Consider the following 22498-nt stretch of genomic DNA (forward strand, 5'->3'; position numbering starts at 1 on the left):
CAGAGGGAGGGGAGAGGGAGAGCTGGCATAACCAGTATAGAGACAGAGAGAGGGGAGAGGGAGAGCTGGCATAACCAGTGTAGAGACAGAGAGAGGGGAGAGGGAGAGCTGGCATAACCAGTATAGAGACAGAGGGAGGGGAGAGGGAGAGCTGGCATAACCAGTGTAGAGACAGAGGGAGGGGAGAGGGAGAGCTGGCATAACCAGTATAGAGACAGAGAGAGGGGAGAGGGAGAGCTGGCATAACCAGTGTAGAGACTGAGGGAGGGAGAGAGGGCAGAGCTGGCATAACCAGTGTAGAGACAGAGGAGGGGAGAGGGAGAGCTGGCATAACCAGTGTAGAGACCGAGAGAGGGGAGAGGGAGAGCTGGCATAACCAGTGTAGAGACAGAGAGAGGGGAGAGGGAGAGCTGGCATAACCAGTGTAGAGACAGAGAGAGGGAGAGCTGGCATAACCAGTGTAGAGAGAGGGAGAGCTGGCATAACCAGTGTAGAGATAGAGAGAGGAGGGGAGAGGGAGAGCTGGCATAACCAGTAGAGGAGACAGAGGGAGCTGGCATAACCAGTGTAGAGACAGGCATAACCAGTGTAGAGAGAGGGAGGGGAGGGAGAGCTGGCATAACCAGTGTAGAGACAGAGAGAGGGAGGGGAGAGCTGGCATAACCAGTGTAGAGACAGAGAGAGAGGAGAGGGAGAGGAGAGGGAGAGCTGGCATAACCAGTGTAGAGACAGAGGGAGGGGAGAGGGAGAGCTGGCATAACCAGTGAGACAGAGAGAGACAGAGAGGGGAGGCTGGCATAACCAGTGTAGAGACAGAGAGAGGGAGAGGGAGAGCTGGCATAACCAGTGTAGAGACAGAGGGAGGGAGAGGAGGGCTGGCATAACCAGTGTAGAGACAGAGGGAGGGAGGGGAGAGCTGGCATAACCAGTGTAGAGACAGAGAGAGGGAGAGTGTAGAGAGAGAGAGCTGGCATAACCAGTGTAGAGACAGAGAGAGGGAGCTGGCATAACCAGTGTAGAGACAGAGAGAGGGAGGAGGGAGAGCTGGCATAACCAGTGTAGAGACAGAGAGAGGGGAGAGGGTGTAGAGCTGGCATAACCAGTGTAGAGACAGAGGGAGGTATTGGAGGGAGAGCTGGCATAACCAGTGTAGAGACAGAGCGAGAGAGAGGGAGAGCTGGCATAACCAGTGTAGAGACAGACAGAGGGGAGAGGGAGAGCTGGCATAACCAGTGTAGAGACAGAGAGAGGGGAGGGAGAGCTGGCATAACCAGTGTAGAGACAGAGAGAGGGGAGAGGGAGAGCTGGCATAACCAGTGAGACAGAGAGACAGAGAGTGTAGAGACAGAGAGGGGAGAGGGAGAGCTGGCATAACCAGTAAAGAGACAGAGAGAGGGGAGAGGAGAGCTGGCATAACCAGTGTAGAGACAGAGAGGGAGAGGGAGAGCTGGCATAACCAGTGTAGAGACAGAGAGGGGAGAGGGAGAGCTGGCATAACCAGTGTAGAGACAGAGAGAGGGAGAGGGAGAGCTGGCATAACCAGTGTAGAGACAGAGGGAGGGAGAGGGAGAGCTGGCATAACCAGTGTAGAGACAGAGAGAGGGAGAGGGAGAGCTGGCATAACCAGTGTAGAGACAGAGAGAGGGAGAGCTGGCATAACCAGTGTAGAGACAGAGAGGGGAGAGGGAGAGCTGGCATAACCAGTGTAGAGACACAGAGAGGGGAGAGGGAGAGCTGGCATAACCAGTGTAGAGACTGAGGGAGGGGAGAGGGAGAGCTGGCATAACCAGTGTAGAGAGAGGGAGAGCTGGCATAACCAGTGTAGAGATAGAGAGAGCTGGCATAACCAGTGTAGAGATAGAGAGAGCTGGCATAACCAGTGTAGAGAGAGGGAGAGCTGGCATAACCAGTGTAGAGACAGAGAGAGAGCTGGCATAACCAGTATAGAGACTGAGAGAGAGGAGAGGGAGAGCTGGCATAACCAGTGTAGAGACAGAGAGAGGGAGAGGGAGAGCTGGCATAACCAGTGTAGAGAGAGAGAGGGGAGAGGGAGAGCTGGCATAACCAGTGTAGAGATAGAGAGAGGGGAGAGAGCTGGCATAACCAGTGTAGAGACAGAGAGAGAGGGAGAGCTGGCATAACCAGTGTAGAGACAGAGAGAGGGGAGAGGGAGAGCTGGCATAACCAGTGTAGAGACAGAGGGAGGGAGAGGGAGAGCTGGCATAACCAGTGTAGAGACAGAGGGAGGGAGAGAGGGAGAGCTGGCATAACCAGTGTAGAGACAGAGAGGGGGAGGGAGAGCTGGCATAACCAGTGTAGAGACAGAGAGAGGGAGGGGGAGAGCTGGCATAACCAGTGTAGAGACAGAGGGAGGGGAGAGGGAGAGCTGGCATAACCAGTGTAGAGAGAGGGAGAGCTGGCATAACCAGTGTAGAGAGAGAGGGAGAGCTGGCATAACCAGTGTAGAGACAGAGAGAGGGAGAGCTGGCATAACCAGTGTAGAGAGAGGGAGAGCTGGCATAACCAGTGTAGAGATAGAGAGAGCTGGCATAACCAGTGTAGAGATAGAGAGAGATGGCATAACCAGTGTAGAGATAGAGGAGAGCTGGCATAACCAGTGTAGAGACAGAGGGAGGGAGAGAGGGAGAGCTGGCATAACCAGTGTAGAGACAGAGAGAGGGAGGAGTATAGAGAGGAGAGCTGGCATAACCAGTGTAGAGATAGAGAGGGAGGGGGAGAGCTGGCATAACCAGTGTAGAGACAGAGAGAGGGATAACCAGAGGGAGAGCTGGCATAACCAGTGTAGAGACAGAGAGAGGGAGAGGGGAGAGCTGGCATAACCAGTGTAGAGACAGAGAGAGGGAGAGCTGGCATAACCAGTGTAGAGACAGAGAGACCAGTGGCATAACCAGTGTAGAGACAGAGGAGGGAGAGGGAGAGCTGGCATAACCAGTGTAGAGACAGAGGGAGGGAAGAGGGAGAGCTGGCATAACCAGTGTAGAGACAGAGAGGGAAACCAGTGTAGGACAGAGAGGTGGCATAACCAGTGTAGAGACAGAGAGAGGGAGAGGGAGAGCTGGCATAACCAGTGTAGAGACAGAGAGAGGGGAGAGGGAGAGCTGGCATAACCAGTGTAGAGACAGAGGAGGGAAGAGGGAGAGCTGGCATAACCAGTGTAGAGACAGAGAGAGGGAGGCTGGCATAACCAGTGTAGAGACAGAGGAGGGAAGAGGGAGAGCTGGCATAACCAGTGTAGAGACAGAGAGAGGGAGGGCTGGCATAACCAGTGTAGAGACAGAGGAGGGAAGAGGGAGAGCTGGCATAACCAGTGTAGAGACAGAGAGAGGGAAGAGGGAGAGCTGGCATAACCAGTGTAGAGACAGAGGGAGGGAGGGAATGAGGGAGAGCTGGCATAACCAGTGTAGAGACAGAGAGAGGGAGAGCTGGCATAACCAGTGTAGAGACAGAGAGAGGGAGGGCTAGCATAACCAGTGTAGAGACAGAGGAGGGAGGGCTGGCATAACCAGTGTAGAGACAGAGGAGGGAGGGAAGAGGGAGAGGTGGCATAACCAGTGTAGAGACAGAAGGAGGGAAGAGGGAGAGCTGGCATAACCAGTGTAGAGACAGAGGAGGGAAGAGGGAGAGCTGGCATAACCAGTGTAGAGAGGGAAGGAGGGAAGAGGGAGAGCTGGCATAACCAGTGTAGAGAGGGAAGGAGGGAAGAGGGAGAGCTGGCATAATCAAATCAAATTGTATTGGTCACATACACATTGTTAGCGGATGTTATTGCGACTGGAGCGAAATGTTTGTGATTCTAGTTCTGACAATGCAGTGATATCTAACAAGGAATATAACAAATTCACAATGATTATGTTATACACACACAATGTAAGGGGATGGAATAATAATATGTCAATAACAATGCATGTGGGGACAACAGACTGGGATAGGGATTGATTGAATATGTAAACACACCAGCCAGCTGGTCTGCGCATGTTCTGAGGACGCGGCTAGGGATGCCGTCTGGGCCAGCAGCCTTGCGAGGGTTAACACGTTTAAATGTTTTACTCATGTCGGCCATGGAGAAGGAGAGCCCACAGTCTATGGTAGCGGGCCGTGTCGGTGGCACTGTGTTGTCCTCAAGGCGTGCAGAGAAGTTGTTTAGTTTGTCTGGGTGCAAGACGTCGATGTCTGCGACGGGGCTGGTTTTCTTTTTGTAATCCGTGATTGACTGTAGACCCTGCCACATATGTCTCGTGTCTGAATCCGTTGAATTGCGACTCCACTTTGTCTCTATACTGACGCTTTGCTTGTTTGATTGCCTTGAGGAAGGAATAACTACATTGTTTGTATTCGGTCATGTTTCCAGGAGCCTTGCCATGATTAAATGCAGTGGTTTGCGGTTTCCGTTTTGCGTGAATGCTGCCATCAATCCACAGTTTCTGATTAGAGACAGAGGGAGGGAAGAGGGAGAGCTGGCATAACCAGTGTAGAGACAGAGAGAGGGGAGAGGGAGAGCTGGCATAACCAGTGTAGAGACAGAGACAGGGAGAGCTGGTAGGGAGACAGAGAGGGAGAGCTGGCATAACTAGTGTAGAGACAGAGAGAGGGAAGAGGGAGAGCTGGCATAACTAGTGTAGAGACAGAGAGAGGGAGAGGGAGAGCTGGCATAACTAGTGTAGAGACAGAGAGAGGGAAGAGGGAGAGCTGGCATAACTAGTGTAGAGACAGAGAGAGGGAAGAGGGAGAGCTGGCATAACTAGTGTAGAGACAGAGAGAGGGAAGAGGGAGAGCTGGCATAACTAGTGTAGAGACAGAGAGAGGGAAGGGAGAGCTGGCATAACTAGTGTAGAGACAGAGAGAGGGAGAGGGAGAGCTGGCATAACTAGTGTAGAGACAGAGAGAGTGGAAGAGGGAGAGCTGGCATAACTAGTGTAGAGACAGAGAGAGGGGAGAGGGAGAGCTGGCATAACTAGTGTAGAGACAGAGAGAGGGGAGAGGGAGAGCTGGCATAACTAGTGTAGAGACAGAGAGAGGGGAGAGGGAGAGCTGGCATAACTAGTGTAGAGACAGAGAGAGGGGAGAGGGAGAGCTGGCATAACTAGTGTAGAGACAGAGAGAGGGGAGAGGGAGAGCTGGCATAACTAGTGTAGAGACAGAGAGAGGGGAGAGGGAGAGCTGGCATAACTAGTGTAGAGACAGAGAGAGGGGAGAGGAGAGCTGGCATAACTAGTGTAGAGACAGAGAGAGGGGAGAGGGAGAGCTGGCATAACTAGTGTAGAGACAGAGAGAGGGGAGGGAGAGCTGGCATAACTAGTGTAGAGACAGAGGGAGGGAAGAGGGAGAGCTAGTGTAGAGACTAGTGAGGGAGAGACAGAGTGTAGAGACAGAGGGGGGGAGAGGGAGAGCTGGCATAACTAGTGTAGAGACAGAGGGAGGGGAGAGGGAGAGCTGGCATAACTAGTGTAGAGACAGAGAGAGGGGAGAGGGAGAGCTGGCATAACTAGTGTAGAGACAGAGAGAGGGGAGAGGGAGAGCTGGCATAACTAGTGTAGAGACAGAGGGCATAACTAGTGTAGAGACAGAGAGAGGGGAGAGGGAGAGCTGGCATAACTAGTGTAGAGACAGAGAGAGGGAGGGAATTAGGGAGAGCTGGCATAACTAGTGTAGAGACAGAGAGAGGGGAGAGGGAGAGCTGGCATAACTAGTGTAGAGACAGAGAGAGGGGAGAGGGAGAGCTGGCATAACTAGTGTAGAGACAGAGAGAGGGAGGGAATTAGGGAGAGCTGGCATAACTAGTGTAGAGACAGAGAGAGGGAGGGAAGAGGGAGAGCTGGCATAACCAGTGTAGAGACAGAGAGAGGGGAGAGGGAGAGCTGGCATAACTAGTTTAGAGACAGAGAGAGGTAGGGAATGAGGGAGAGCTGGCATAACTAGTGTAGAGACAGAGAGAGGGAGGGAAGAGGGAGAGCTGGCATAACCAGTGTAGAGACAGAGAGAGGGAGGGAATGAGGGAGAGCTGGCATAACCAGTGTAGAGACACAGGGAGGGAGGGAATGAGGGAGAGCTGGCATAACCAGTGTAGAGACACAGGGAGGGAGGGAATGAGGGAGAGCTTTCATAACCAGTGTAGAGACACAGGGAGGGAATGAGGGAGAGCTTTCATAACCAGTGTAGAGACACAGGGAGGGAGGGAATGAGGGAGAGCTTTCATAACCAGTGTAGAGACACAGAGAGGGAAGAGGGAGAGCTGGCATAACCAGTGTAGAGACAGAGAGAGGGAATGAGGGAGAGCTGGCATCACCAGTGTAGAGACAGAGAGAGGGAAGAGGGAGAGCTGGCATAACCAGTGTAGAGACAGAGGGAGGGAATGAGGGAGAGCTGTCATAACCAGTGTAAACACAGGAAGGGAGAGGAGAAAACTCCAAGCTTCACCTCGACAAAGCAAATGTTTAGTGATGGGCTGATGACCACAGCCTCCATCTCTGTCTGATCCAGAGATAGAGCCACCACTGGGACAAGGATGGGCCTCCATCCCTCCCTCCTTCCCTCTATCCATCCCCAACATCACTGCTTCACCCACCTGTCCACCAGCCTGCTTCATTATAACGTTTTAACCTTTTAATAGATCTTCCCGTCCAAGACAAATTTCAATATGTTTAATAGAAATCCCCAGAGGCTGTGGCTGCATGGCTTCTGAAGGGTGCTGTCCCAAATGGAACTCTATTCCCTACAAAGTCCCGTACTTTTGACAAAAGTAGTGCACTAAATTGGGAATAGGATGCCATTTGTAATGCTTCTCAAGGACTCTGTCTGTCTGAGGGGCCTGGTGCCCTCTGGCTAGAGGCCAGGCAGTCCTTTTTCTCTGGCAGAGCGATCCTAAATTAACCACCTCCCTCCCTCCTCCACATCCTCCCTCCCTCCCTCCTCCCACATCCTCCATCTCTCTCTTTCCACGCCGACTCTGGAGGAAGGACTTAGGTAGCCCCGGGTCTCTCTCACCCCGATAGTTGTGCCACAGCCACCAAACACCACACAGCCAGCCTGCAAATGACAGGTTTAACAAATCAGGGTTGATTGCTTCCTAGACCTCCCTCCCTCTCTCCATCCTTCCATCCCTTCCCTCAACGGGGGTATCAGTAGGCACCAGGGAGGGAGGGATGTAATGAAAGAGGGAGGAAGGGGAAGCACATCTGTGGACAGAGTACCCTCCAGCTGCACATAGTTATCCCAGAATCAGGTAATTATCTCCTCTCCCCTGTTGTTTGGAAAAGGGGCTGAATTAGCTTTGGAAATCTCCCAGTGGATCCTCACGGCTCGGCTCAGTGATGGCTCAGGCTCCAGTCCAGAGCAGGCTGGCTGTCCGACTCAATACGCACAAGGTGTCTGAAGACGGTGGGGAAGAGGTGGGGAGAAGGAGAGGGAAAGGGGAAAAGGAGGAGACCAACAATACAGGAGAAGGAGAAGGGGAAGGAAGAAGGGAGAAGGAAGAGGGGGAGGAAAAGGAAGAGGGGAAGGAAGAGGGGAAGGAAAAAGGGGAAGGGAGAGGTACAAGGAAAAGGAGGGAAGAAGGAAGAGGGGAGGGGAAGAGGGGAGGGAGGAGGGAAGGAAGGGAGGGGGGAAGGAAGGCGAGGGGAAGGAAGAGGGGGAGGGAAGAGGCGAGGGGGAAGGAAGAGGGGAGGGAAGAGGCGAGGGGGAAGGAAGAGGGTATGGGGAGGAAAAAGGAAAAGGAAGAAGGAAGAGGGGTAGGGAAGAGGGGCGAAATGGAAGGAAAAGGAGAAGGAAGAGGGGAGGGAAGAGGGAAATGGATATAATAAAATAAAATGGTATATGTGCCCAGAGGAAAGTGGAATAAAAATACCTTGAGGTTAAATGTGACTCTGCTTCCCTGTCTCATTGGCAACCTTTTGTTGTGTTTGCTGCTGTTTATGGAGCAGGATAGTGATTGGTTTATTCTCATGGCACCCTAAATAGTTGAAATAGCTTATTGTAAAGGACTGTTGGGACAGAGATAAATCCACATATAGAATCATGTAGATTATGTACTGCATTTGAAAGACATGAGACCTTTTTCTAAAATCTCCATACCATCAGAGTCAAAATTATCAGATACACTTTTAATTAACATATCAGTCTACATGACATGATACCTGCTGTATCTGAAGTCCATCCTTACATATCAGTCATGACCTGCTGTATCTGAAGTCCATCCTTACATATCAGTCATGACCTGCTGTATCTGAAGTCCATCCTTACATATCAGTCATGACCTGCTGTATCTGAAGTCCATCCTTACATATCAGTCATGACCTGCTGTATCTGAAGTCCATCCTTACATATCAGTCATGACCTGCTGTATCTGAAGTCCATCCTTACATATCAGTCATGACCTGCTGTATCTGAAGTCCATCCTTACATATCAGACATGACCTGCTGTATCTGAAGTCCATCCTTACATATCATGACATGACCTGCTGTATCTGAAGTCCATCCTTACATATCATGACATGACCTGCTGTATCTGAAGTCCATCCTTACATATCAGTCATGACCTGCTGTATCTGAAGTCCATCCTTACATATCACATATCATGACATTATAGTCATCTGTTTCATTACTTTGTGCCTTGATTGAGACATGACATATGATCCCTGAGTAACTGTGCCATGTTAAAAACATGATTGTATTTACTATCCTTACGTCTTAACATTTGTTCAATATTTCATTATCAAATCAAAGTCCATCTAATTGTATGGGTCACATGCGCCAAATACAATGAGGTGTGGACCTTATCCGTGAAATGGTTACTTGACAAGCCCTATAACCATGAATACAGTTCAAGAAATAGTTATGAACATATTTACAAAATAAACTAAAGTTTTAAAAAAACATATACAAAAAAATATAGAAAAGTAATGACAAGATAATGACATAACAATAACGAGGATATATACGGGTGTAAGATGCACTCACATGTCAATATGGGTCCCATAAAGTTGTGACATATTGTGTACAGTGATACCCAATTTATGAAATGTTACAAATTATTATGTGCATTTGTACATATATGTTAGGATTTTGTACGTGCTTAAGATCCATCTCTCTTCAACATGTTCACTAGCATACTATTAGTATGAGGCAATATACTGACATTCTATGAATTCATATGTGGTATATTAGTGTGGATATTGGAACAGAACTTACATGTCTATAATATAAATAAGATTGTGAATATATGCCCTGCTACTGTTTATGCTCTAGCAAGGCAATTCATGCCTTAATGATGCTGAATCATGTGAGAATGATGTTTGGATGTGGTTAGATGACTGATTAGTAGACAGAATGTAGTCAGATGACATATGGGTAGAGATTTTGTACGTGCTTAAGATGTGGTTGATGACATATGGGTAGATGACATATGGGTATGTGGTTAGATGACATATGGGTAGAGATGTGGTTATGACATATGGTTAGATGACATATGGGTAGAGATGTGTGACAGATGACATATGGGTAGAGAGGATGTGGTTAGATGACATATGGGTAGAGGGGATGTGGTTAGATGACATATGGGTAGATGACATATGGGATGTGGTTAGATGACATATGGGTAGAGGGGATGACATATGGGTAGAGAGGATGTGGTTAGATGACATATGGGTAGAGGGGATGTGGTTAGATGACATATGGGTAGAGGGATGTGGTTAGATGACATATGGGTAGAGAGGATGTGGTTAGATGACATATGGGTAGAGAGGATGTGGTTAGATGACATATGGGTAGAGGGGATGTGGTTAGATGACATATGGGTAGAGGGGATGTGGTTAGATGACATATGGGTAGAGAGGATGTGGTTAGATGACATATGGGTAGAGGGGATGTGGTTAGATGACATATGGGTAGAGAGGATGTGGTTAGATGACATATGGGTAGAGAGGATGTGGTTAGATGACATATGGGTAGAGAGGATGTGGTTAGATGACATATGGGTAGAGAGGATGTAGTTAGATGACATATGGGTAGAGAGGATGTGGTTAGATGACATATGGGTAGAGAGGATGTGGTTAGATGACATATGGGTAGAGAGGATGTGGTTAGATGACATATGGGTAGAGAGGATGTGGTTAGATGACATATGGGTAGAGAGGATATGGTTAGATGACATATGGGTAGAGGGGATGTAGTTAGATGACATATGGGTAGAGGGGATGTAGTTAGATGACATATGGGTAGAGAGGATGTAGTTAGATGACATATGGGTAGAGGGGATGTGGTTAGATGACATATGGGTAGAGGGGATGTAGTTAGATGACATATGGGTAGAGAGGATGTAGTTAGATGACATATGGGTAGAGGGGATGTAGTTAGATGACATATGGGTAGAGGGGATGTGGTTAGATGACATATGGGTAGAGGGGATGTGGTTAGATGACATATGGGTAGAGGGGATGTGGTTAGATGACATATGGGTAGAGGGGATGTGGTTAGATGACATATGGGTAGAGGGGATGTGGTTAGATGACATATGGGTAGAGATGATGTGGTTAGATGACATATGGGTAGAGAGGATGTGGTTAGATGGTATATGTATAGAAGGTGCCAGAGTATCTCAGGAGGGTAACCCCTTGTCAGTGGTTGCCAAATAAACAATCACCAGTACTATTTCTGTTATACCCTGCATACCACTGCTGGCTTGCTTCTGAAGCTAAGCAGGGTTGGTCCTGGTCAGTTCCTGGATGGGAGACCAGATGCTGCTGGAAGTGGTGTTGGAGGGCCAGTAGGAGGCACTCTTTCCTCTCATCTAAAAAAATATCCCAATGCCCCAGGGCAGTGATTGGGGACACTGCCCTGTGTAGGGTGCCGTCTTTTGGATGGGATGTTAAAACGGGTGTCCTGACTCTCTGAGGTCATTAAAGATCCCATGGCACTTATCGTAAGAGTAGGGGTGTTAACCCCGGGTGTCCTGGCTAAATTCCCAATCCGGCCCTCAAACCATCATGGTCACCTAATAATCCCCAGTTTACAATTGGCTCATTAATCCCCCTCCTCTCCCCTGTAACTATTCCCCAGGTCGTTGCTGCAAATGAGAACGTGTTCTCAGTCAACTTACCTGGTAAAATAACGGATAAATATATATATATATTTTTCTAATGGCCTAATTTATGGTAAAATGTGTTAGATTGGGAGCATTGATGGGGAATAGATGTGATGATATGGTTCAGTTTGTGTTCGATGTGCAAGTACATTACATTAGCTAGGTCTGAGACATCATGTTGCTGCTCCTGTGTGTTTGTGCTTTAATGTTATGATGAGCCTCCAAGCCATGCTGTCAGCCTTGCTGCTCTCAGCAGGCATGATCACCTGTAGTTGAAGAGAGAGAACGTGAAAGAGGGGGAGGGGGCTGGAAAGAGTGAGTGAGTGAGTGAGTGAGTGAGTGAGTGAGTGAGTGAGTGAGTGAGTGAGTGAGTGAGTGAGTGAGTGAGTGAGTGAGTGAGTGAGTGAGTGAGTGAGTGAGTGAGTGGAGGGGGGGGGGCGGACAGACGGAATGGACGGACGAAGCTTGCCTTACAATATCCTCTCACATGTCACTCCAACTGTGTCATTTTGAAATGAATGAGGCTAGCTGGCTGAAGATGGAGGGAGACGACAGGATGTTGTTTGTGACTCTGTCACGGTTGAGCATCCAATCAACAGAGACATATTTGTAATCAAGTGGAAGAGAAAAGACACTATTGGAACGAAACTTTCGAGTCCCAAATGGCACCCTATTCCCTATATGCCCTGGTCAAAAGTAGTGCCCTATACAGGGAATAGGGCGGCATTTGGAACACATCCACATAAAAACATCTGGTAATTATAACACAGCTTCAACCTACCCACTGCAATCTCACATCGTGACTCTTAAGTCAACAGGCCATGTTGGTGCTTGTTGCAACCCTGATGACTTATAAGATATCCATTACATTGTGGGACGATTTTCAACATTACCAACGTGCTGGAGTTTCAACATCATTTAGGTTGTAGAAGCCAGAAGTTGAAATGAAAGTTGATGTATTGCAGCATGTGTCACGTAGCTACAACGTTAGTCCAGAGGAGTAATATCCTACATTCAACTCAATGCAGTACACAATATACACGACAGGACCAAACGTATGTGGATACCATCTCGTCAGACATCTCATTCCAAAATCATGGGCATTAATATGGAGTTGGTCCCCCCTTTGCTGCTACAACAGTCTCCACTCTTCTGGGAAGGCTTTCCACTAGATGTTGGAACATTGCTGCAGGGACTCTCTTCCATTCAGCCACAAGAGCATTAGTGAGGTCAGGCACTGATGTTTGGCGATTAGGCCTGGCTCACAGTCGGCGTTCCAATTAATCTCAATGGTGTTCGATGGGGTTACGGTCAGGGCTCTGTGCAGACCAGTCAAGTTCTTCCACAACTATCTTGACAAACATTTTCTTTATGGACCTCACTTTGTGCACGGGGGCATTTTCATGCTGAAACTGGAAAGGGCTTTCCCCTAACTGTTGCCACAAAGTTGGAAGCACGGAATAGTCTAGAATGTCATTGTATGCTGTAGCTTTAAGATATCCCTTCACTGGAACTAAGGTGCCTAGCCCGAACCATGGAAAACAGCCCCAGACCATTATTCCTCCTCCACCAAAACACTATACATGTGGGCAGGTAGCATTCGTTCCATCAGACTACCAGATGGTAAAGTGTGAATCATCACTCCAGAGAACGTGTTTCCACTGCTCCAGAGTCCAATGGTGGCGAGCTTTACACCACTCCAGCCGACTCTTGGCATTGCGCATGGTGATGCAAGGCTTGTGTTGGGCTGCTGGGTCCATGAAAACCCATTTCATGAAGCTCCCGACGAACGGTTATTGTGACGTAGCTTCCAGAGGCAGTTTAGAACTCGGTAGTGAGTGTTGTGACCAAGGACAGACCATTTTTACACACTACGCTTTTCAGCGGTCCCTTTCTGTGAGCTTGTGTGGCCTACCAATTCATATCTGAGCCGTTGTTGCTCCTAGACATTTCCACTTCACAACAACAGCACTTACAGTTGACCGGGGCAGCTCTAGCAGGGCAGAGGCCAATCTACTGCCAAATGTTTGTCAGCGGAGATTGCATGGCTGTGTGCTCAATTTTATACACCTGTCAACAATGGATGTGGCTGAAATAGCCGAATCCACAAATTTGAAGGGGTTGCCACATACTTTTGTATATATAGTGTATACCTGGTATATATAGTGTATACCTGGTGTATATATAGTGTATACCTGGTGTATATATAGTGTATACCTGGTGTATATATAGTGTATACCTGGTGTATATATAGTGTATACCTGGTATATATAGTGTATACCTGGTATATATAGTGTATACCTGGTGTATATATAGTGTATACCTGGTGTATATATAGTGTATACCTGGTGTATATATAGTGTATACCTGGTGTATATATAGTGTATACCTGGTGTATATATAGTGTATACCTGGTGTATATATAGTGTATACCTGGTGTATATATAGTGTATACCTGGTGTATATATAGTGTATACCTGGTGTATATATAGTGTATACCTGGTATTTATAGTGTATACCTGGTATATATAGTGTATACCTGGTATTTATAGTGTATACCTGGTGTATATATAGTGTATACCTGGTGTATATATAGTGTATACCTGGTGTATATATAGTGTATACCTGGTATCCTTGGAAACACTGGTCTTATTCATTAGTACCCTTCTCATTCAGCTAAACCTGTTTTCTGTGTGAAAATATTAAGAAGGCAAAACAGTCATGAAATAAGCATTAGGAAAGCTGTTAAAGTAATTGTGTACTCCTCAGGCAAGCCTAATAGAAACCTATTACAATAAGGCAGTTTAGTCTTATAATGTCCATTGGTGATATTTATGTAAAACACCATCATTAGTTTTGAATATTTACGTTCATTAAGCAAACATGTTACAACCCTTTAAAAATGTTGGTTTTCTAATAATACAGAGACTATTCCAATATGACATTTAGTTTAGTTTTTTTAATTTGGAAATGTTTGGAAATGTATATTGAGAACCTCTGTATTTCCTGTGAACATATTTCTTGTGGACATATTTCTTGTGGACATTGGTTACAGACAACAACTGGCGCCATGCGAAGCGGAGGTGGTCGTGTCTGGGTATGAGAGAGTCAGAAGCCAGCCCAGCAACTACTGGTCAGGACTCACCATACAGAGAACGAGCCATCTGTTTATAGGGGGCTTGCCTCGTCGATACCTGCCATATCAGGTGAGTTAGTGCGGTTTCTGAGGTCTATACCTATTGACAATACATATCGGTAGTAATATGTGTAGATGTTATATATACTATATAATTTAATCCCTATCAAATCCAAATAAAATCTCATTTTATCCCACTTTGTAACAGTAAATGTGTTTATTTTTATAATTTTTGTAGGCATTGTGCATGCACTTTCTTTTGTCGCTGACACAACCTCCTCTCCTTGGAGTGCGATTGAATTTACTACATACATAATACCCATGTGTTTAACATCAATAGCAGTTTCTGGTACTTCTATTGTATTACATAGAATCCTGTTATATACCATTTGCTCCAGTACTCTTCATAGGCATAGTGTAAAACACCCTATTCCCTATATAGTGCACCACTTTTGAATACAGCCCAATGGGTCCTTGGCAAAAGTAAGTAGTATACTATGTAGTGAGTATGGAGTAATGAGGGGCACACCCTATAGCTGCAGTATGACATCATACAACCCTAAGTGTCTGTTATTGAATTAGCAGAGTCAGAGATAATGTAATGTATGTCAAGGATAATGTAATGCATGTCAGGGATAATGTAATGACATTTACATTTACATTTAAGTCATTTAGCAGACGCTCTTATCCAGAGCGACTTACAAATTGGTGCATTCACCTTATGACATCCAGTGGGACAGTCACTTAACAATAGTGCATCTAAAACTTAGGGGGGGTGGGGTGAGAGGGATTACTTATCCTATCCTAGGTATTCCTTAAAGAGGTGGGGTTTCAGGTGTCTCCGGAAGGTGGTGATTGACTCCGCTGTCCTGGCGTCGTGAGGGAGTTTGTTCCACCATTGGGGGCCAGGGCAGCGATAAGTTTTGACTGGGCTGAGCGGGAGCTGTAATTCCTCAGTGGTAGGGAGGCGAGCAGGCCAGAGGTGGATGAACGCAGTGCCCTTGTGGGTGTAGGGCCTGATCAGAGCCTGGAGGTACTGAGGTGCCGTTCCCCTCACAGCTCCGTAGGCAAGCACCATGGTCTTGTAGCGGATGCGAGCTAACTGGAAGCCAGTGGAGAGAACGGAGGAGCGGGGTGACGTAGAGAACTTGGGAAGGTTGAACACCAGGGGGCTGCGGCGTTCTGGATGAGTTGAAGGGGTTTAATGGCACAGGCAGGGAGCCCAGCCAACAGCGATGTTGCAGTAATCCAGACGGGAGATGACAAGTGCCTGGATGGGACCTGCGCCGCTTCCTGTGTGAGGCAGGGTGTACTCTGCGGATGTTGTAGAGTATGAACCTTAACAGGCCACCGCCTTGATGTTGGTTGAGAACGACAGGGTGTTGTCCAGGATCACGCCAAGGTTCTTGGCGCTCTGGGAGGAGGACACAATGGAGTTGTCAACCGTGATGGCGAGATCATGGAACGGGCAGTCCTTCCCGGGAGGAAGAGCAGCTCCGTCTTGCCGAGGTTCAGCTTGAGGTGGTGATCCGTCATCCACACTGATATGTCTGCCAGACATGCAGAGATGCGATTCGCCACCTGGTCATCAGAAGGGGGAAAGGAGAAGATTAATTGTGTGTCGTCTGCATAGCAATGATAAGAGAGACCATGTGAGGTTATGAAGAGCCAAGTGACTAATAGGAGAGGGCCAAGAACAGAGCCCTGGGGGACACCAGTGGTGAGAGCGTGTGGTGAGGAGACAGATTCTCGCCACGCCACCTGGTAGGAGCGACCTGTCAGGTAGGACGCAATCCAAGCGTGGGCCGCGCCGGAGATGCCCAACTCGGAGAGGGTGGAGAGGAGGATCTGATGGTTCACAGTATCGAAGGCAGCCGATAGATCTAGAAGGATGAGAGCAGAGGAGAGAGAGTTAGTTTAGCAGTGCGGAGCGCCTCCGTGATACAGAGGAGAGCAGTCTCAGTTGAATGACTAGTCTTGAAACCTGACTGATTTGGATCAAGAAGGTCATTCAGAGAGAGATGTGGCCAAGGACGGCACGTTCAAGAGTTTTGGAGAGAAAAGAAATGTCAAGGATAATGTAACGTATGGCAGGGATAGTGTAATGTATGTCGGGCATAATGTAATGCGCGCCAGGGATAATGTAATGCATGTCAGGGGTAATGTAACATATGTCAGGGATAATGTAATGAATGTCAAGGATAATGTAACGTATGGCAGGGATAGTGTAATGTATGTCGGGCATAATGTAATGCGCGTCAGGGATAATGTAATGCATGTCAAGGATAATGTAACGTATGGCAGGGATAGTGTAATGTATGTCGGGCATAATGTAATGCACGTCAGGGATAATGTCATGCATGTCAGGGGTAATGTAACATATGTCAGGGATAATGTAATGCATGTCAGGGATAATGTAATGCATGTCAGGGATAATGTAATGTATGTCAGGGATAATGTAACGTATGTCAGGGGTAATGTAACATATGTCAGGGATAGTGTAATGTATGTTAGGGACAATGTAACGTATGTCATGGGATAATGTAACGTATGTCAGGGGTAATGTAACGTATGTCAGGGATAATGTAACGTATGTCAGGGGTAATGTAACACATGTCAGGGGTAATGTAACGTATGTCAGGGGTAATGTAACGTATGTCAGGGGTAATGTAACACATGTCAGGGGTAATGTAACGTATGTCAGGGGTAATGTAACACATGTCAGGGGTAATGTAACGTATGTCAGGGACAATGTAACGTATGTCATGGGATAATGTAACGTATGTCAGGGGTAATGTAACACATGTCAGGGGTAATGTAACGTATGTCAGGGATAGTGTAACATATGTTAGGGATAATGTACTCTATGTCAGGGATAATGTAACATATGCAATGGACAAGGTTCTAAAGAGGGTATTGTACTACTGTATCGATATATTATACAAGGATTATGTTATACAAGTATCATTGTGCCTAAAATGTGACACTCCTACAAGATGATGGCTTGGTTATTAGGTTCCTTTCAATATGTTGACAACATCAGTCAGTTCTACAGTATATTACTTTTCAGTGATGTGTGTCCTGGTTACCTACCTTATTGAAAGCAACAGTCTAATAAAGTATTGTAGTGATTTGTGTCCTGGTAGCCTACCTTATTGAAAGCAACAGTCTAATAAAGTATTGTAGTGATTTGTGTCCTGGTAGCCTACCTTATTGAAAGCAACAGTCTAATAAAGTATTGTAGTGATGTGTGTCCTGGTTACCTACCTTATTGAAAGCAACAGTCTAGTAAAGTATTGTAGTGATGTGTGTCCTGGTAGCCTACCTTATTGAAAGCAACAGTCTAATAAAGTATTGTAGTGATGTGTGTCCTGGTTACCTACCTTATTGAAAGCAACAGTCTAATAAAGTATTGTAGTGATGTGTGTCCTGGTAGCCTACCTTATTGAAAGCAACAGTCTAATAAAGTATTGTAGTGATGTGTGTCCTGGTTACCTACCTTATTGAAAGCATCAGTCTAATAAAGTATTGTAGTGATGTGTGTCCTGGTAGCCTACCTTATTGAAAGCAACAGTCTAATAAAGTATTGTAGTGATGTGTGTCCTGGTAGCCTACCTTATTGAAAGCATCAGTCTAATAAAGTATTGTAGTGATGTGTGTCCTGGTAGCCTACCTTATTGAAAGCAACAGTCTAATAAAGTATTGTAGTGATGTGTGTCCTGGTAGCCTACCTTATTGAAAGCATCAGTCTAATAAAGTATTGTAGTGATGTGTGTCCTGGTAGCCTACCTTATTGAAAGCATCAGTCTAATAAAGTATTGTAGTGATGTGTGTCCTGGTAGCCTACCTTATTGAAAGCAACAGTCTAATAAAGTATTGTAGTGATGTGTGTCCTGGTAGCCTACCTTATTGAAAGCAACAGTCTAATAAAGTATTGTAGTGATGTGTGTCCTGGTTACCTACCTTATTGAAAGCAACAGTCTAATAAAGTATTGTTTCTGTCTCCCAAAGGGAGCCCAACCCTTCTCCAACTACACCGGCTGTGTAGAAATAATTGAAATTAATAAGCTGCGGGGATTCTACACATCCAGTGCCGTTGCCGGCAGCAACGTAGACAACTGCAGGTAAAATAATTAGATTTTCAAAGAGTCACTGGACTTAATAATATTTGTTTCCCTCTTTTGGGGCCCATTTGTCCTCCAGTGTTCCTGTTTGAAAGAAATAAAGAACTGTATTTTTTTCTCTTGGGATACGTGCACATGCATGCAAGCATCACGCACATACACACTGGCACATACACACTGGCACATACACACTGGCACATACACACTGGCACACACACTGGCACACACACACTGGCACATACACACTGGCACATACACACTGGCACATACACACTGGCACACTCACATGCTCACACACTCACACACTCACACACACACACACTCACACACTCACACACACACACACTCACACACTCACACACACACTCAAACACTCACACAGGCACACACACACACACACACACACACACACACACACACACACACACACACACACACACACACACACACACACACACACACACACACACACACACACACACACACACACACACACACACACACACACACACACACACACTGGCACACTCACACACTGGCACACTCACACAGGCACACTCACACACTGGCACACACACACACACACACTGGCACACTCACACACTGGCACACTCACACAGGCACACACAGACATCAATCTCAACGCATGTTTACATGCAAGGTGTGGGTGGGGGCACAGCCTCATATAAAATGCTTTAACATTATAGTGTGGTAAATCCCTTCATCAGTTGTATCACCAACAGTAGATACAGTCTGTAGTGGCGATTCCCTATGATCTTCCACTGGCACAGGAGAGAGCTGTCCATAACATGTCCACAAACATCAGCTTTCTAAACTTTTTTAAACTCTTTTTGGGGTGAATTTCTCATTTATTGGCATATAAAATATAAATTGCTCCAAAACACATATTCCTATATAAAAGGTGCAGAGAGATGCATTCTATAAGCTGTGATACGGTAACAACTGCATGTGCTCTCCTCACCTGTGATAACCCTTCCTGGTCACCTGTGTTACCTATATATACACACGTGACCAGTGACCTATGACCCCAAAATATAGTGCCTTCTAGTGCACAAAACAAGTAAAAATAACCCTTGACATACAACTCCTACACAACACATTAACAGGCCAAAACAGCTCCTACACAGTCAATATATGATGTGACCATTGTCTGAACACCACAGCCATGGACTGGAACACGATGGTGAGGAACAATGGTGTTCCATGGGTGGAAGGCTTGTTCTTAGTGTTCTTAATTGGAGCGTGTTGATTGGATGGGCTGCTGTACTCACTGTGACACACACACAAAGCAAGTCCTGCAGGCTCTAGTTTGATCTTATCTTGATTATTATTATCCAGTGATGTGGTCAAGTCCTGCAGGCTCTAGTTTGATCTTATCTTGATTATTATTATCCAGTGATGTGGTCAAGTCCTGCAGGCTCTAGTTTGATCTTATCTTGATTATTATTGTCCAGTGATGTGGTCAAGTCCTGCAGGCTCTAGTTTGATCTTATCTTGATTATTATTATCCAGTGATGTGGTCAAGTCCTGCAGGCTCTAGTTTGATCTTATCTTGATTATTATTGTCCAGTGATGTGGTCAAGTCCTGCAGGCTCTAGTTTGATCTTATCTTGATTATTATTGTCCAGTGATGTGGTCAAGTCCTGCAGGCTCTAGTTTGATCTTATCTTGATTATTATTATCCAGTGATGTGGTCAAGTCCTGCAGGCTCTAGTTTGATCTTATCTTGATTATTATTGTCCAGTGATGTGGTCAAGTCCTGCAGGCTCTAGTTTTATCTTATCTTGATTATTGTCCAGTGATGTGGTCAAGTGCTGCAGGCTCTAGTTTTATCTTATCTTGATTATTGTCCAGTCATGTGGTCAAGTCCTGCAGGCTCTAGTTTTATCTTATCTTGATTATTGTCCAGTGATGTGGTCAAGTCCTGCAGGCTCTAGTTTTATCTTATCTTGATTATTGTCCAGTGATGTGGTCAAGTCCTGCAGGCTCTAGTTTGATCTTATCTTGATTATTGTCCAGTCATGTGGTCAAGTCCTGCAGGCTCTAGTTTTATCTTATCTTGATTATTGTCCAGTGATGTGGTCAAGTCCTGCAGGCTCTAGTTTGATCTTATCTTGATTATTGTCCAGTGATGTGGTCAAGTCCTGCAGGCTCTAGTTTTATCTTATCTTGATTATTGTCCAGTCATGTGGTCAAGTCCTGCAGGCTCTAGTTTTATCTTATCTTGATTATTATTGTCCAGTGATGTGGTCAAGTCCTGCAGGCTCTAGTTTTATCTTATCTTGATTATTGTCCAGTGATGTGGTCAAGTCCTGCAGGCTCTAGTTTTATCTTATCTTGATTATTGTCCAGTCATGTGGTCAAGTCCTGCAGGCTCTAGTTTTATCTTATCTTGATTATTGTCCAGTGATGTGGTCAAGTCCTGCAGGCTCTAGTTTTATCTTATCTTGATTATTGTCCAGTCATGTGGTCAAGTCCTGCAGGCTCTAGTTTTATCTTATCTTGATTATTGTCCAGTGATGTGGTCAAGTCCTGCAGGCTCTAGTTTTATCTTATCTTGATTATTGTCCAGTGATGTGGTCAAGTCCTGCAGGCTCTAGTTTTATCTTATCTTGATTATTGTCCAGTCATGTGGTCAAGTCCTGCAGGCTCTAGTTTTATCTTATCTTGATTATTGTCCAGTGATGTGGTCAAGTCCTGCAGGCTCTTGTTTTATCTTATCTTGATTATTGTCCAGTGATGTGGTCAAGTCCTGCAGGCTCTAGTTTTATCTTATCTTGATTATTGTCCAGTGATGTGGTCAAGTCCTGCAGGCTCTAGTTTTATCTGTATCTTTATCTTATCTTGATTATTGTCCAGTCATGTGGTCAAGTCCTGCAGGCTCTAGTTTTATCTTATCTTGATTATTGTCCAGTGATGTGGTCAAGTCCTGCAGGCTCTAGTTTTATCTTATCTTGATTATTGTCCAGTGATGTGGTCAAGTCCTGCAGGCTCTAGTTTTATCTTATCTTGATTATTGTCCAGTCATGTGGTCAAGTCCTGCAGGCTCTAGTTTTATCTTATCTTGATTATTGTCCAGTGATGTGGTCAAGTCCTGCAGGCTCTAGTTTTATCTTATCTTGATTATTGTCCAGTGATGTGGTCAAGTCCTGCAGGCTCTAGTTTTATCTTATCTTGATTATTGTCCAGTCATGTGGTCAAGTCCTGCAGGCTCTAGTTTTATCTTATCTTGATTATTGTCCAGTGATGTGGTCAAGTCCTGCAGGCTCTAGTTTTATCTTATCTTGATTATTGTCCAGTGATGTGGTCAAGTCCTGCAGGCTCTAGTTTTATCTTATCTTGATTATTGTCCAGTGATGTGGTCAAGTCCTGCAGGCTCTAGTTTTATCTTATCTTGATTATTGTCCAGTGATGTGGTCAAGTCCTGCAGGCTCTAGTTTGATCTTATCTTGATTATTGTCCAGTCATGTGGTCAAGTCCTGCAGGCTCTAGTTTTATCTTATCTTGATTATTGTCCAGTGATGTGGTCAAGTCCTGCAGGCTCTAGTTTTATCTTATCTTGATTATTGTCCAGTCATGTGGTCAAGTCCTGCAGGCTCTAGTTTTATCTTATCTTGATTATTGTCCAGTGATGTGGTCAAGTCCTGCAGGCTCTAGTTTTATCTTATCTTGATTATTGTCCAGTGATGTGGTCAAGTCCTGCAGGCTCTAGTTTTATCTTATCTTGATTATTGTCCAGTCATGTGGTCAAGTCCTGCAGGCTCTAGTTTTATCTTATCTTGATTATTGTCCAGTGATGTGGTCAAGTCCTGCAGGCTCTTGTTTTATCTTATCTTGATTATTGTCCAGTGATGTGGTCAAGTCCTGCAGGCTCTAGTTTTATCTTATCTTGATTATTGTCCAGTGATGTGGTCAAGTCCTGCAGGCTCTAGTTTTATCTTATCTTGATTATTGTCCAGTCATGTGGTCAAGTCCTGCAGGCTCTAGTTTTATCTTATCTTGATTATTGTCCAGTGATGTGGTCAAGTCCTGCAGGCTCTAGTTTTATCTTATCTTGATTATTGTCCAGTGATGTGGTCAAGTCCTGCAGGCTCTAGTTTTATCTTATCTTGATTATTGTCC

At 45.9% G+C, this 22498-nt stretch overlaps 1 protein-coding gene across 1 annotated transcript in view; it reads left to right on the forward strand.

The window, feature by feature from the left end:
- LOC124041094 (protein eyes shut homolog) overlaps positions 1 to 22498 on the forward strand; it is a 222873-nt gene that overhangs the window by 194690 nt on the left and 5685 nt on the right. Inside the window, exons 22-23 of the mRNA XM_046358258.1 lie at positions 14151 to 14301; positions 18243 to 18355. Of these exons, the coding sequence (XP_046214214.1) occupies positions 14151 to 14301; positions 18243 to 18355 (264 nt within the window). The remainder of the gene's footprint in view (positions 1 to 14150; positions 14302 to 18242; positions 18356 to 22498) is intronic.

This window comes from Oncorhynchus gorbuscha, linkage group LG08 (genome assembly GCF_021184085.1).
Source record: "Oncorhynchus gorbuscha isolate QuinsamMale2020 ecotype Even-year linkage group LG08, OgorEven_v1.0, whole genome shotgun sequence".
Lineage (NCBI taxonomy): Eukaryota > Metazoa > Chordata > Actinopteri > Salmoniformes > Salmonidae > Oncorhynchus > Oncorhynchus gorbuscha.